Source organism: Berghia stephanieae, chromosome 3 (assembly GCF_034508935.2).
Source record: "Berghia stephanieae isolate SIO BIC M18660-M18661 chromosome 3, UCSD_Bste_1.3, whole genome shotgun sequence".
Taxonomy (NCBI): domain Eukaryota; kingdom Metazoa; phylum Mollusca; class Gastropoda; order Nudibranchia; family Aeolidiidae; genus Berghia; species Berghia stephanieae.
In genome coordinates this window covers 17444006-17457031 of record NC_088362.1, presented here as the reverse complement: position 1 = coordinate 17457031, position 13026 = coordinate 17444006, and the positions used below count along the sequence as shown (strand labels likewise).

Genomic DNA, 13026 nt, shown 5'->3' with positions numbered 1-13026 from the left:
AATTTGTTATGTCAGATTATCAAACGTTAAATTTCACTAAAATTAGATTTTTGAAAAAAGAAGTAGTCTATCGTTGAAATATTTTTGAAAATGTCTTTTACTCAGAGATGACGAAATCAGAATCGATTGAGGGGTAAAATAAAAGATTTCTTATGCGTTCTTGCGTTTTGGAATTCGAATTTTGTTCCCATCGAGCACTCGACTTTGGAAAGACAAGTCTTTAAAATTTTGGCTATAAAACTCGTCCTTTAATAACATCAAGTGATTCAAATGACCCCCAACTGAAAAAAAAACAACAACTTTCCATCCGGGACCTCGCAGTCCGATTCTGAAAAGTTCTTCAGAACTAAAATGAGTCATTAACCATCAAGCCATCTACAATAATATTATAAATTACAAGAGTCGAACCATATCGCTCAACTATCGACTTATCGCATCGTGTTCCTAATCCAATATTCCAAAATGTATCAAAAAAAAGGTCCGTTTTAGTGTAAATTTTAACCAGTAAAACTATCCACTAGACATCCTTATAAATATTCATGCTGGAAGCCATTAAACCTGCCAGAAAAGGTGAGTTGACGGACAATTTATATCTTGTTACGGGATTTTAACTAGTTAACTGCCGTACTGTGGAAAGAACACTAATACTATAACTAATTTTACTACTATAATTACTACTACTACTACTACTACTACTATTACTGCCACTACTACTACTACTACTACTACTACTACTACTACTACTACTACTACTACTACTACTACTACTATTATTACTACTACTACTACTACTACTACTACTACTACTACTACTACTACTACTCACGCACGCACACAATACACTGTAATATACCCTACAATTTTTTAACTGCCGGTATAGACAATCGGGAACAACAAATCATATGTATATGATATATCTAGTAGGGTAAACTAGCCTCTGCATTGTGTCGGTTAAGAAACCTGCTCTACTGGATTCAATGAAATATATACATATATATATATATATATATATATATATATATATATATATATATATATATATATATATTATATATATATGAGAGAGAGAGAGAGAGAGAGGGAGAGGGAGAGAGAGAGAGAGAGGGAGAGAGCGTGTTGTATGTGTGGTGTGGTGTGGTGTGGTGTGTGTGTGTGTGTGTGTGTGTGTGTGTGTGTGTGTGTGTGTTTGAAGAGCAAGGGGGGGGGGCTGAATAACGAACCTCATTTGAACTGTTCTTCATTTTCAAAATGACGTTATGTATCCACAAAACATGCGAAAATCTAGCGGACGCAGTCCCGTTGACCAAGACAAAATTAATACACTTCCCCTTTCACTATGTTGAATCGAAAAAGAAAATAAAAGAAAAAGGAACCGAAATTATAGAGAAGGACGCGTTAAAGCAAACTGGAAAATGGTTATTGGTGCACACAACATTGTTTCCAACTTCGAAATTTCGAAAATACTGAACTAGTAGTAGTCCACAGATTGTAACAACATGTGTAACGAGCTGACAGAATCTGAACTGCGGACTTTTACAAGGCCTGAATAAATAATAAATATTAAAAAAGGCTTAGTTATCCAGCAGCTACCAATCGACACTAACGGCACACATGAATACACAAACACACATACACACATTATCTACACACTCACGGATTCTCTCTCTCTCCCTCTCTCACTCACTCATCGATGCACGTGCGTCGTTTGAATGTTGTATAGATACATTTTAGTACTCACTCAAGCTGACACTGTCACATTACTATTATTTAAATGACATGACTCACAACTCAGGTCTTCTATCTAATTTGAATAAAAACGAGCTCAACCCGACCTGCAATAAATTATGAATTAGCTCTAGAGATGGCCTACTGCGAAAATGATTCAACAACTTTGAAATGCCTCAAATCGTGACTGTTTTGACCTTCACCAAGTTCAGTCGAACCCGAGACTAAAATACGAGTAGTATTATCGACACACAGTCAAAGCAAGTTAGGGGTGCTTCCCCTTCTCCGAAATTTATAGAGAAAAGAGATTGTGGTGAGTTTGAATAATTATATCTTCACTGGTTTTAAATGTCAAGTCAGTAAACATAGCATTGAATATAAATGGTAGGTATTTATGTGGAAAAAAACATACCATTGCTGTTTGCCATATCAACCGTGCAAATACAACAATTCTATGAGTAAACTTAAAAGTTCATATTCCGTTGGAGAGAATCGGGGATCGAACCTCAGACCTATTCTGATTACCGGTCAGACGTGCTACCATTACACCACAGAGGCTTGAGCTTGAGTTTTTATATAGCGCAATATCCACTTAATGTGCTCAAAGCGTTTTACAAGGCTTCCCAAACCAACAGCAACATTTAACATGTAGAACGAGACATGACGCCGGTTAGGCGATACTACATTTCTTTTTCGACAGAGACAATGCTGTTAACGGCCAGGTACTCATTTTACACCTGAGTACGGTGAGAGAATGTGAGTAAAGAGCATTTTCCAAGGACTCAACTATGCGCCGAGCGAGGCTCGAACTCAGGACCTCCCGATCCGACAGCGAGTGTCATACCACTAGACCACATAGGACCACATAAGCTCCCGCCAGTTGGGACAATTTTAATACCTACATTCTTCACAAGGGTACCTAGACTTATTTTTTTTTCCTGTTTTTTTCTTTCTTGCTTTGTCTGGCACCTTTCACACACACTTGTTCAGATCTTTAATAACAATAATAATAATAATAATAATAATAATAATAATAATAATAATAATAATAATAATAATAATAATAATAATAATAATAATAATAATAATAATAATATAATAATAATAATAATAAAATATCTTTATTGTCCATGAAGGAAATTGTTAATTTGGTTACAGCATATATCTACGTAATATACGCAAACAGACATAAATGAAACAAAAAGTGCAAAACCACACATGCACACACACACACACACACACACACACACACACACAAACACACACTCACAGACTCCCACTTAAAAAGGCTTCGTGTAACCTATCAAAAACGCGTATCATCATGAATGATTACAAAGGTTGATATCTATCTATCTATAGATAGTATGCAGATGACGTCACTCAGGCCTTTGTTATTGTTTTTGCCATCCGCGTTTGTGAGTTATTCTCACTAAACTGTATTAACCAGACATAAAAGTTCATGGTTACACAGAGTTTGTGTGTTGGTCCGTTTTACTTCCGGATGGCAATGTTGTGAACTCCTTGGCCAAGCGCATTCTATCTATAGCGGCTCGCAGTTTTTCAACTGTCAGAATACCATTGCGTGATGATCAATGACAATAAATTTCAACGCTGAATCCCTACAGGCTTTATTTACTTTACCACAGTCTCTCATCCTGACTTCTGGACACGCGTGACCCACAATGTCAATCTGATATATATTCTTATTAACTTGAACTTTTATTTAGCGCAATATCCCCTAAACGTGCTCAAATCCCTTTACAAAGGGTCTCGGACCAACAGCAACACGTAACATGTAGAACGAGACATGACGCCTGGTAGGCGATATTACAATTTTTTTCGGACAGAGGCAACAGCGCTATTAACAGCCAGGTACTCATTTCACACATGAGTACGGTGAGAGAATGTGAGTAAAGAGCTTTCTCCAAGGACTCAACTATGCGCCGCTCAGGGCGGGTCTCGAACCCTAGACCTTCCGATCTGAAAGCGAGAGTCCAACCACTAGACCTCGTAGCCTCACATTAAAACCCTATTTTGACACGCCAGAAGTTCCCCAGTCTCTGTATTTAAATAAATAAATGAATACATTTTAAATAAATTCCCTTTATTCATCCCTATGGGAAAATGTTTCTTTAGAGTCTATTCCGGGGGAAGACTGGAATAACCCAGGCGTCAGCCGCAGTGCAGCGCTGCAAAATGAGCTAGGGCGAGGTGACTTGCTCAAGGCCACACAGCGCGCTGCGGATTATCGAACTCGGTACCTTTCAGGTACGAAGCAAAGACAGTACCACTGAACTACGCGTGATCGAACTCGGTACCTTTCCAGGTACGCAGCAAAGACCGTACCACTGAGCCACGCTATCCCAGTTTGGACTGTGTAGCAGCTTTTCAACTGTCTGAATACCATTGAGTGATGATCAAGGACAATCAATTTCAACCCTGAATCCCAACAGGTTTTATTTTATTTACCACAGTTTCTCATCCTGACTTCTGGACACGTGTGACCCACAATGTCAATCTGATATTATTATTTTTAACGTGCGCTTTTAAATAGCACAATATCTACTATACGTGCTCAAAGCGCTTTTCGAGAGATCCTAATCCAACAGCAACACTTAACATGTAGAATAAACCATGACGCCTGAGAGGCGATATTACATTCTTTTTATTTTCGACACAGACAATGCTGTTAATAATTGAGCTTATAATTAATTAAGCTTTTATATAGCGCAATATCCACTAAATGTGTTCAAAGCGCTTTACAAGGGGTCCCTGGTCAACAGCAACATTTAACATGTAGGACGAGACAAGACGCCTGTTAGGCGATATTACAAATTTTCGGACAAAGACAACGCTGTTAACGGCCAGGTACTCATTTTACACCCGAGTACGATGAGAGAATATGAGTAAAGAGTCTTTTCCAAGGACTCAACTATGCGCCGAGCGATGCTCGAATCCAGGACCTTCCGATCCGAAAGCGAGTGTCATACCACTAGACCACATAGCAGCACAATGGCCTGAGTACAGTGAAAGAATGAGAGTAAAATGCCTTTTCCAAGCACTCATCTATGCGCCGCTCAGAGCGAGACTCAAACTCAGGACTTTCCGATCCGAAGGTGAGTGTCATATCAATAGACCACATAGCCGTATTATGTCGGAATGTGGTCCTCCAGAACCTTAGGCCCATTGAGTCAGAGTTTATCCCGGTTTCTTTAGCGTGAAACGGACAATAGTAATTGCTTGCTTCCCTTTGGATAGGACACTGGTCTGTTTATTGCAAACCACTTTCCGCCATTCTATCAGACCCAGCTACCCAATCACTGCTGAGTGGACATGGGGGTCAGGAAAAAAGACTGCACCCGGGATCGATCTCGGTCTCTTTGCTTGTGAAGCCAGTGCTCTACCAACTGAGCTATCGGGACCCCCCCCCCTCTCCCCGGGATGTAGTACATAAAGAAAATTGTGTAGACTCAAAATGATCAGAATAAGGAATTTATTATTATTATTATTATTATTCTTTTTTTTTAATGATTAAAGAAGAACCTCTCTCTCCTATGTGAAAGGCATCCGTTGTGATAAATAAGTAGCCAAATTTTACACGATCAGCATAAAATTCGATTTAAGGGGATGAGGAGGGGGGGGGGGGGGGGGGGGTCCCGATAGCTCCGTTGGTAGAGCAAAAAGACTGAGACCGATCCCAGGTGAAGCCAAGAGTCCACCCAGCAGCGGTAGCTCGGTCTGTGAGATCTGGTAAAGTATTTTGCGGTAGACTAGCGTCCTATCCAGATGGTAGCATGAAATTGTTATTGTCCGTTTCACCATATACTAGACAGGATAAACTCCGGTTCAATAGGCCTAATTAGAAGAAATTCATTTTAAATTTAACCTTTGAAGAGTTAATTTAAATGTCTCAACATTTGGCTGAGATGATCGTTTTATGCAAAATGAATTAATAAACACCCCAAGGAAAGAGGAAGCGAGGCCGCCCAAGGAGACTTGGAGACGTAAATAGGTACTTAAAACAGAAAGGTCTGTCCCTCGAGATGGCCCCAAAGATAGCTGCTGACAGGACCAGATGGAGATCCCTTGCATCGTCTCAAGTGCCAGCAGGCCCGGAGAGGATTGAGTGAGTGAGTATGTTTTAGGGCTTTTATGGTGCCAGCGATGACTTGCAGGTCATTTCAGCTCCAATAAAAAAGAAGGATGATTGGGGAAAAGGAGGATGACTGGGGAAAAGTTGTAGATCTGGTTAAAATCACCAAAGAAAAAGGTCAGATAAAGGGGACTGGTTCAAACGATTCCGCGACAAAATCATCATTGTACCTATTTTGGCATTACCTAAAAGTCTCAATCGGTGCACAAGCAAAGGATCTCGACATGAAGGCTACACTCAAATGTTTACAAAGTACAATAAATTCAAATCTAAAAACTACAACGGTGCATACCACAGAGAGAGAGAGAGAGAGAGAGAGAGAGAGAGAGAGAGAGAGGGAGAGAGAGAGAGAGAGAGAGAGAGGGAGAGATGATTTAAATGGAAAAATATTACCATCTCAAAAAAATAAACGAATTATAAATTTAACTGCTTCCCTCTCAGTCAAGGATCCCCGCCAGGACCGGGGAAAAAACCCGAGTAATCTCAATCCAGAACAAAGGCAGCGTGAAAAGCAAAAATAGATATAGGTGGATAGAAGACACAGCAAAAATGATCGCTACGCCAACCATGGGAGGTCAGAAAACCCCATCCAAAATAGGTAAACATGATATTTCGTTAAACTATATATAAATTACTGATGTCTGAGGAGTCATCGGGATGGCAAAGAGATGATTTGACATAAGTGTATACAGGTAAAGAAACAGAATCAGATCCGCCGGCTACAAATTTTCACTATTGTCTCCCCTACTTCGAAGTTGATAAAGAAATGCGAGTGTGATAAGGTAAATCATGGCGACTTTCTCTTTCAAAAAAGACAAATTGATGCCTGTGTTTGAATGTCTTAACTTAAACTAATTTAATGATACACAGTCGCAATTATATGCATGCCAATTCGTATCAAACACGCATGGGGTAATTATCAAATGGTAATTCAGTCATGAAAGTACCAAATAAATATAATTACATTCATATACATTTTTTTTTTAAATGGAAAAACAACTCACTGTATGAAATTGAAATTAACAGTATCTAAATAAAATCATGTATGGAACAAAAAACACACCGTTTGTGGTGGAGACTCCTCGAACCAATATTGCACAATGTTTATCTTCCGTGCCTTTGAAAGTTTCATTTTTAGCTAAGCAAAAAACAAGAGGGTTTAAAAACCAAACAGACGCATCGCGCGTTTGCAGAGTGTAAATAATTGGAACTGGTAGAAATGATTTGTAATCAGCGTTGTTTTTTTTTTCTCCTGATAAACCTTCAAACATTTGACGGTTTTAATCTCATCTGATTCTTGCAGTTGTTTTGGTACAATTTTAGATGATGCATGTTTATATATGCATATTCTGTCAATCACCGGTCAACGATAATTATTACAACCAGGTCGATTTGATTTAATATGTACTTTAAAAATGTCACTTTGACTAAATTAAATATGAATAGAGTTTGGAAGAAGAAGAAGAAGAAGAAGAAGAAGAAGAAGAAGAAGAAGAAATACGTTTGGCAAATATCTAGGGTACCAAAACACATAATGAGTGACCGTAATTGTTCATAGCCAGTCTTATTGATAGAATTCAGTGGGCACTTATCACCAAAATCATGTCTAAAAACAAAAAGATAAATAACAATGTGAAATTGAATGCAATCTTCAATTTAATTACAAAAACAGATCAAATGAACTTTTCGGGTTTCCCCTTTATCAACAAAACAGTATGAAACACTTCAAATGAATGAGATAATACATCTTAACAACGCCACTACCACATTATCGCATCCATCTGTAGTGTTTCATTCATCCTGTTTTGCTGATAAAGGGGAAACCCGAAACACGAAACGTTCATTTGATCTGTTTTTGTAATTAAATTGAAGCGTGCATTCAATTTCACATTGTTATTTATCTCTTCGAGCTTCGAGCAGCAACATTTACATAAAAACAATAATAAAAAAGCTGAATGACATCAACTACAATCAGTCTTCACAAGAACTCTGCAAAAACGACACTGGACTTCCATAAATTATGTTTTCCTTCTCACGTTTTACTCTCTTAATTTCTTTAAAAATCAAATACACCCTCCACTAAGGCACTAACAAATCTTAAAAGGTGATATGAAACGTGGCCGAAAAATGTAGGAAGAAAAATACAAGTCGAGGCAGACTGATTTGATTATACTTTTATTTTTTTGACCGGGTGGGGGGGTCTTTTTTTTGCATTTTTTTTTTTCTGCTTTGTCTGGCACTATTTAATATACACCTTTGTCATATTTTTAACCTAAATCATTGCCTGTTCCCTACTCAATTTGCGAATTGATTTAGTAAACCAGTACTCACGCTGAGGTGTATTTGCTGCGGTACCCGCTCATAGCTGTCCTCAAAACTGTCGACGCTCTCACGGCGACGCTGTGGCCGCTCCAAGGTCATCTCCATGGTGAATGACGTCACTTATTTTATAATTCCATCAATGAAAACACTGCGATTTTAATTTCTTTTATTTTCTTTGGTTCCATTCATTAATCCATTTGATGAAATACTAATAATATAATCATGGTCATAACATTGTTACAATCCAAGACCTAAAAGGTACAGAGAACGTCAATGTTCTTACAATAGCCATCTTCTCTACATACCATGATTGAGTATTGAATGTAAATAAAAGGTCAGATGTTGTACTTTTAAATACTATAAGAAACAAACAAACAAAAATTATATCACACACAAGCAATGAAAATATTACTTTTTTGATAGATCCGCCTAAATCAAGAACAAACCATCTATACTTTTTCTTCCACCTCGATCATCCTGACTTTGGAACTCCCTACCAACCAATTGTTAACAAGCCCTTTCGACTGATGACTTCAAAAAATCGCTCCCTGCTTGACTCTAGAAGCCCTGTTGCTTAAAAATGGCCATACAATCTTCAGCCTGAAGATTTGGCCTCAATGGAAGAAGAGGAAGAAGAAGATGAAGAAGAAGAAGAAGAAGAAGAAGAAGAAGAAGAAGAAGAAGAAGAAGAAGAAGAAGAAGAAGAAGAAGAAGAAGAAGAAGAAGAAGAAGAAGAAGAAGAAGAAGAAGAAGAAGAAGAAGAAGAAGAAGGAGGAGGAGGAGGAGGAGGAGGAGGAGGAGGAGGAGGAGGAGGAGGAGGAGGAGGAGGAGGAGGAGGAAGGAGGGAGAGAAGAAGAAGAAGAAGAAGAAGAAGAAGAAGAAGAAGAAGAAGAAGAAGAAGAAGAAGAAGAAGAAGAAGAAGAAGAAGAAGAAGAAGAAGAAGAAGAAGAAGAAGAAGAAGTGACGCAACAATTTTTTTACACTAAATGGAAAAAAGTTGATATATCAGTGAACGTCAGTCTTCATAAAAAAATAAAGTTTGTCCAATTCATGAAAATAATATTCAATTTGATATAATATAGTCATGGTCATGATGGTGTTATACACTTCAGCGTCTAAATCGCACAGAGAACGTAATTGCGCAGCTACGCGACACTCGCCTTCGGATCGGGAAATCCTGGGTTCGAGTCCCGCTCTGAGCGGCGCATAGTTGAGTCCATGGAAAGGTTCTTTATTCACATTCATCGATGTATTCGGGTGTAAAATGAGGACCTGGCCGTTAACAGCGTTGTCTCCGTCGGAAAAAATTGTAATATGGCATAAAGGCGTCGTGTCTCGTCCTACTATTGCTGTTGGCGAAGGAACCCCTGTAAAGCACTTTAGTGGAAATTGCGCTTTATTATAAAATATAATATATAGTTGATTTTTTTAATGATATCCATCTTTTCTACATGTCAACATACGCCAGCCTTTACAAATAATACTGTTTCTGTTTGTCCCATTCATCAAAATAATATGATGTGTATAATTATGGTCATGATATTGTTACACTCCAGCATCTAAATCGCAATGAGAACAACTACTGCTACCACTACTACTATTACTACTACTACTACTACTACTACTACTACTACTACTACTACTACTACTACTACTACTACTCTCTTCTTGCCCACCCCCTTTAGCGTATTTCGGAAGTAATACAATGACATAAAGACTAAAGACACATCCTTGAAACTTCCTTCATCTGTTGTTTCAGTAGCTTCTTGTGGAAATGCATTCCAAATACCAAAAAAAGCGGATGTTTTAAAAAATGGATTATCATTTACAAAAACTATTGATGGAAGATTATAGACGAATAAAGTTGAGACTTCATAAACGGTGTAAAACAAGCTGATTATTACTCGTCCACTCCACTCCATCCTCCTTCAACGCCCTTTCTCGTTCCCCGTCCAAGTTATCAAACAATCATGGATATGTAAAGACGGCAAATGATACAAAATCAATTAGAAGATAGTGATTAACGATAGAGCACGTAATAACCTGAGGCGGCCCCAATCACCGCCCCCCAGCCCCCCCCCCCCCCCCCCCCCACCCCTTTCCCCGGACACACACAGAGAGAGAGAGAGAGAGAGAGAGAGAGAGAGAGAGAGAGAGAGAGAGAGAGGGAAATAGGGGGGAGAGAGCAAAGATATATCTACATAAACAAAAATATGGATTTTACGAACACACATAAACAAACCAAACCATAAACACATCCACACACACACAAACACATACACACACACATACACACACACACCAATACACACATAAACAATAAACACATACACAGAGTTTCGACGACACAGCCAAGCGTTCAGACATAAACCAGTGTGTTGGCCATGCGTGACAAGATACGGCCCGAGTTTATATCGCTCTACGGATCAGACCAACAGATCAACGACAAAAGCCCCGGATCAGAATATATACATAAATAATAATCTATTACTATTACAGATACGATCCACAAACTGCCACGGTGAAGGCCATAGCATATCAGGTGTGTGTTTTGTTATATAGACCTATTCTAATTTAAACGAAACTTTTAAAAGCACGTGGGGGAGGGAAAAGGAGGGGGGGGGGGGGGCCGCTAACTCATTGAAATTTGATTGAGCAACAGACTGATAACCAATAAGACAACGATCAAGCCCGGGTCGACTCGATGTTGTTGTTTATTATTTGGGGTTTTTGTGTGTGTGTGTGTGTGTGTGTGTGTTTGTGTGTGTGTTTTCTTTCTTCTGAACTCTCTGCCCACCTTCAGAAAGAAAAAAAAAAAACAGCTGGACGAGGACATTAATTTGGGGATTTGAAAATGAAGAGCTTCACGTGAAAAGAAGCCGAGAAGATGGCACATGGTCTTATACTTATACAGGTGGCGAGATTTTGTCGATGACATTTGCTATTGCACTCGGAATTTTGGCCAAAAAAATCGTCCTTCAAATATCCTAGATATGAAAGTTTTAGACACTTTACAGACTGATGAAAGTTTTAAGAACGATGACGAAATGGTATATACCAGACCAAGGGATTTATACTCTATGAAACAGGATCTTAGTGCCGTTTGGCCTTCAGGGAAGATCACTGAAACATTGTGAAGTGCACTGAAAATCGGAACTGCACTGTATAAATGTGTATTATTTTTAAAACCTTTGAGGTCAGGATTTAAAAAATTAGTTATCCCATGCACAATATGTCAATGGTCATTAATTTTCTTGTACCACAATTGGATTCAATAGTCAGATGTCACGTCCGCCCACCAACGAGCAGCTTGGTTCTAAACAAAGAAAATCGGTACTTTTTATTCTTCGTGATGACTAGAACTTTTTCACATTTTATGTGATCAGAATGTATAAAAGTCAAAATATGATCGTATTAATAATGTTTTTCTCCTCTGGATACACTTTTATGTTCGGAGAAATATTTCATAAGGACGTCCGCCATGTTTTCCGATAGTTTAGAACCGGTTACTAAGTGTCATTACGAGGGTCGTGACGTCACGACTGTTGAAGCCCATTCTGGAAGATAGTTCGTAACAAATTTTGGCGTATTTACATAAAAGCTTTAAAACACTGTCATAACTGCTTTTAAAAAAAAAATACATGTATATTGATTAACAATTAATTGATCATCGAGACAAAGTCTGCAATTGGCATAAACCTTCTCTATTTTGTTAATGACATAATCCCTTTTAATGTCATGAACGCACGCATTACTTCACAAAGTTACATTTTGAAAACCTAGCATACAATGAAATGTCACATGAAATTCATGCCAAATTGATTTGGAAAACAGTAAACTGTACACATCATTGAGAAGGTTTCTCTTGTTATGCGAATTATTATAATCCCTGTATCCTCTTGCAGTTTCGCGAAAACCCCGTTTTATTGTTATATTATTACAACCATAAACTTATGGACACACCCTATCATTCTTTGTAAAGTAAAAAAAGAAAGAGAAAACAAGGGTAGGCGCCGATGTGCACATAATTGCAAGTCTGATAACGGAACATAATTAACCAGAAGATTTTTGACCAATCAAAACATGGAATTCGCGACACACCTTCACACGTGCTCGGACAAACATAGGTGATTGTTTATAAACAATAAAGTGAATGAATTCGACTTTTCTTTGGTGTAAATCATCATAAATCACATTTAATAACCACCATAGATTTATATACTAGGAAATGTAAACGAATGTCTTCTTGCGTGCACTTATGAAACACATATTCCTCAATCAGTAAAGGTATTGTGGTGCGAGAGTTGGGACAACACTATTATTCTATCCCTCTCCCTAAACAGTAACGCGTAATGATAATAATTTGTGAAGTCAGATTATCAAACGTTAAATTTCACTAAAAATTAGATTTTTGAAGAAAAGAAGCACCGTTTATTTTATTTTTTAATGTCTTTTAATCAGAGATGACGAAATCGGAATCGATGGAGGGGTAAAATAAAAGATTTCTTACACTCTTGGGTTTTGAAATTCGAACTTTGTTCCCAACGCGCTCGTGCGCTGTTGGGAACACGTCCGGAATTTCAAGAGCAAGAGTAAGAATCGTATAATAGCAAATTTCTTTTATAATGGCCGCACACTAATGTGCACACATGCACCAATATGCCAATAAAAAGCAAAGTTCAATAGAAATTTTTTTAAAGTGCAATGCATTCTTCTATTTTACATCTATTTTTCTATTATCACAAGGCACAAATAGAGAAAAAAATAAATGCACTGAATAATGTGAATATTGGAGAACAATTGATGAAGTATTCGTAGCAAATTAT

General features: G+C 38.0%; 1 protein-coding gene across 24 annotated transcripts in view; it reads right to left on the bottom strand.

Annotated features, from left to right (window-relative positions):
• The window catches only part of LOC144967260 (RIMS-binding protein 2-like), a 263317-nt gene that overhangs the window by 193545 nt on the left and 56746 nt on the right, over positions 1 to 13026 (bottom strand). For 4 of the 24 annotated variants that reach the window (XM_078904276.1, XM_078904280.1, XM_078904283.1 and 1 more), the window contains exon 2: positions 8210 to 8557. The exons of 16 other annotated variants lie outside the window; for them this stretch is intronic. In XM_078904276.1, coding sequence (XP_078760402.1) covers positions 8210 to 8305 — 96 coding nt within the window. In that variant the 5' untranslated portion in view covers positions 8306 to 8557. Of the gene's footprint in view, positions 1 to 1220; positions 1602 to 8209; positions 8558 to 13026 lie in introns of those variants that run through there. 4 more of the 24 variants (XM_078904278.1, XM_078904282.1, XM_078904285.1 and 1 more) reach the window with 2 other exon arrangements.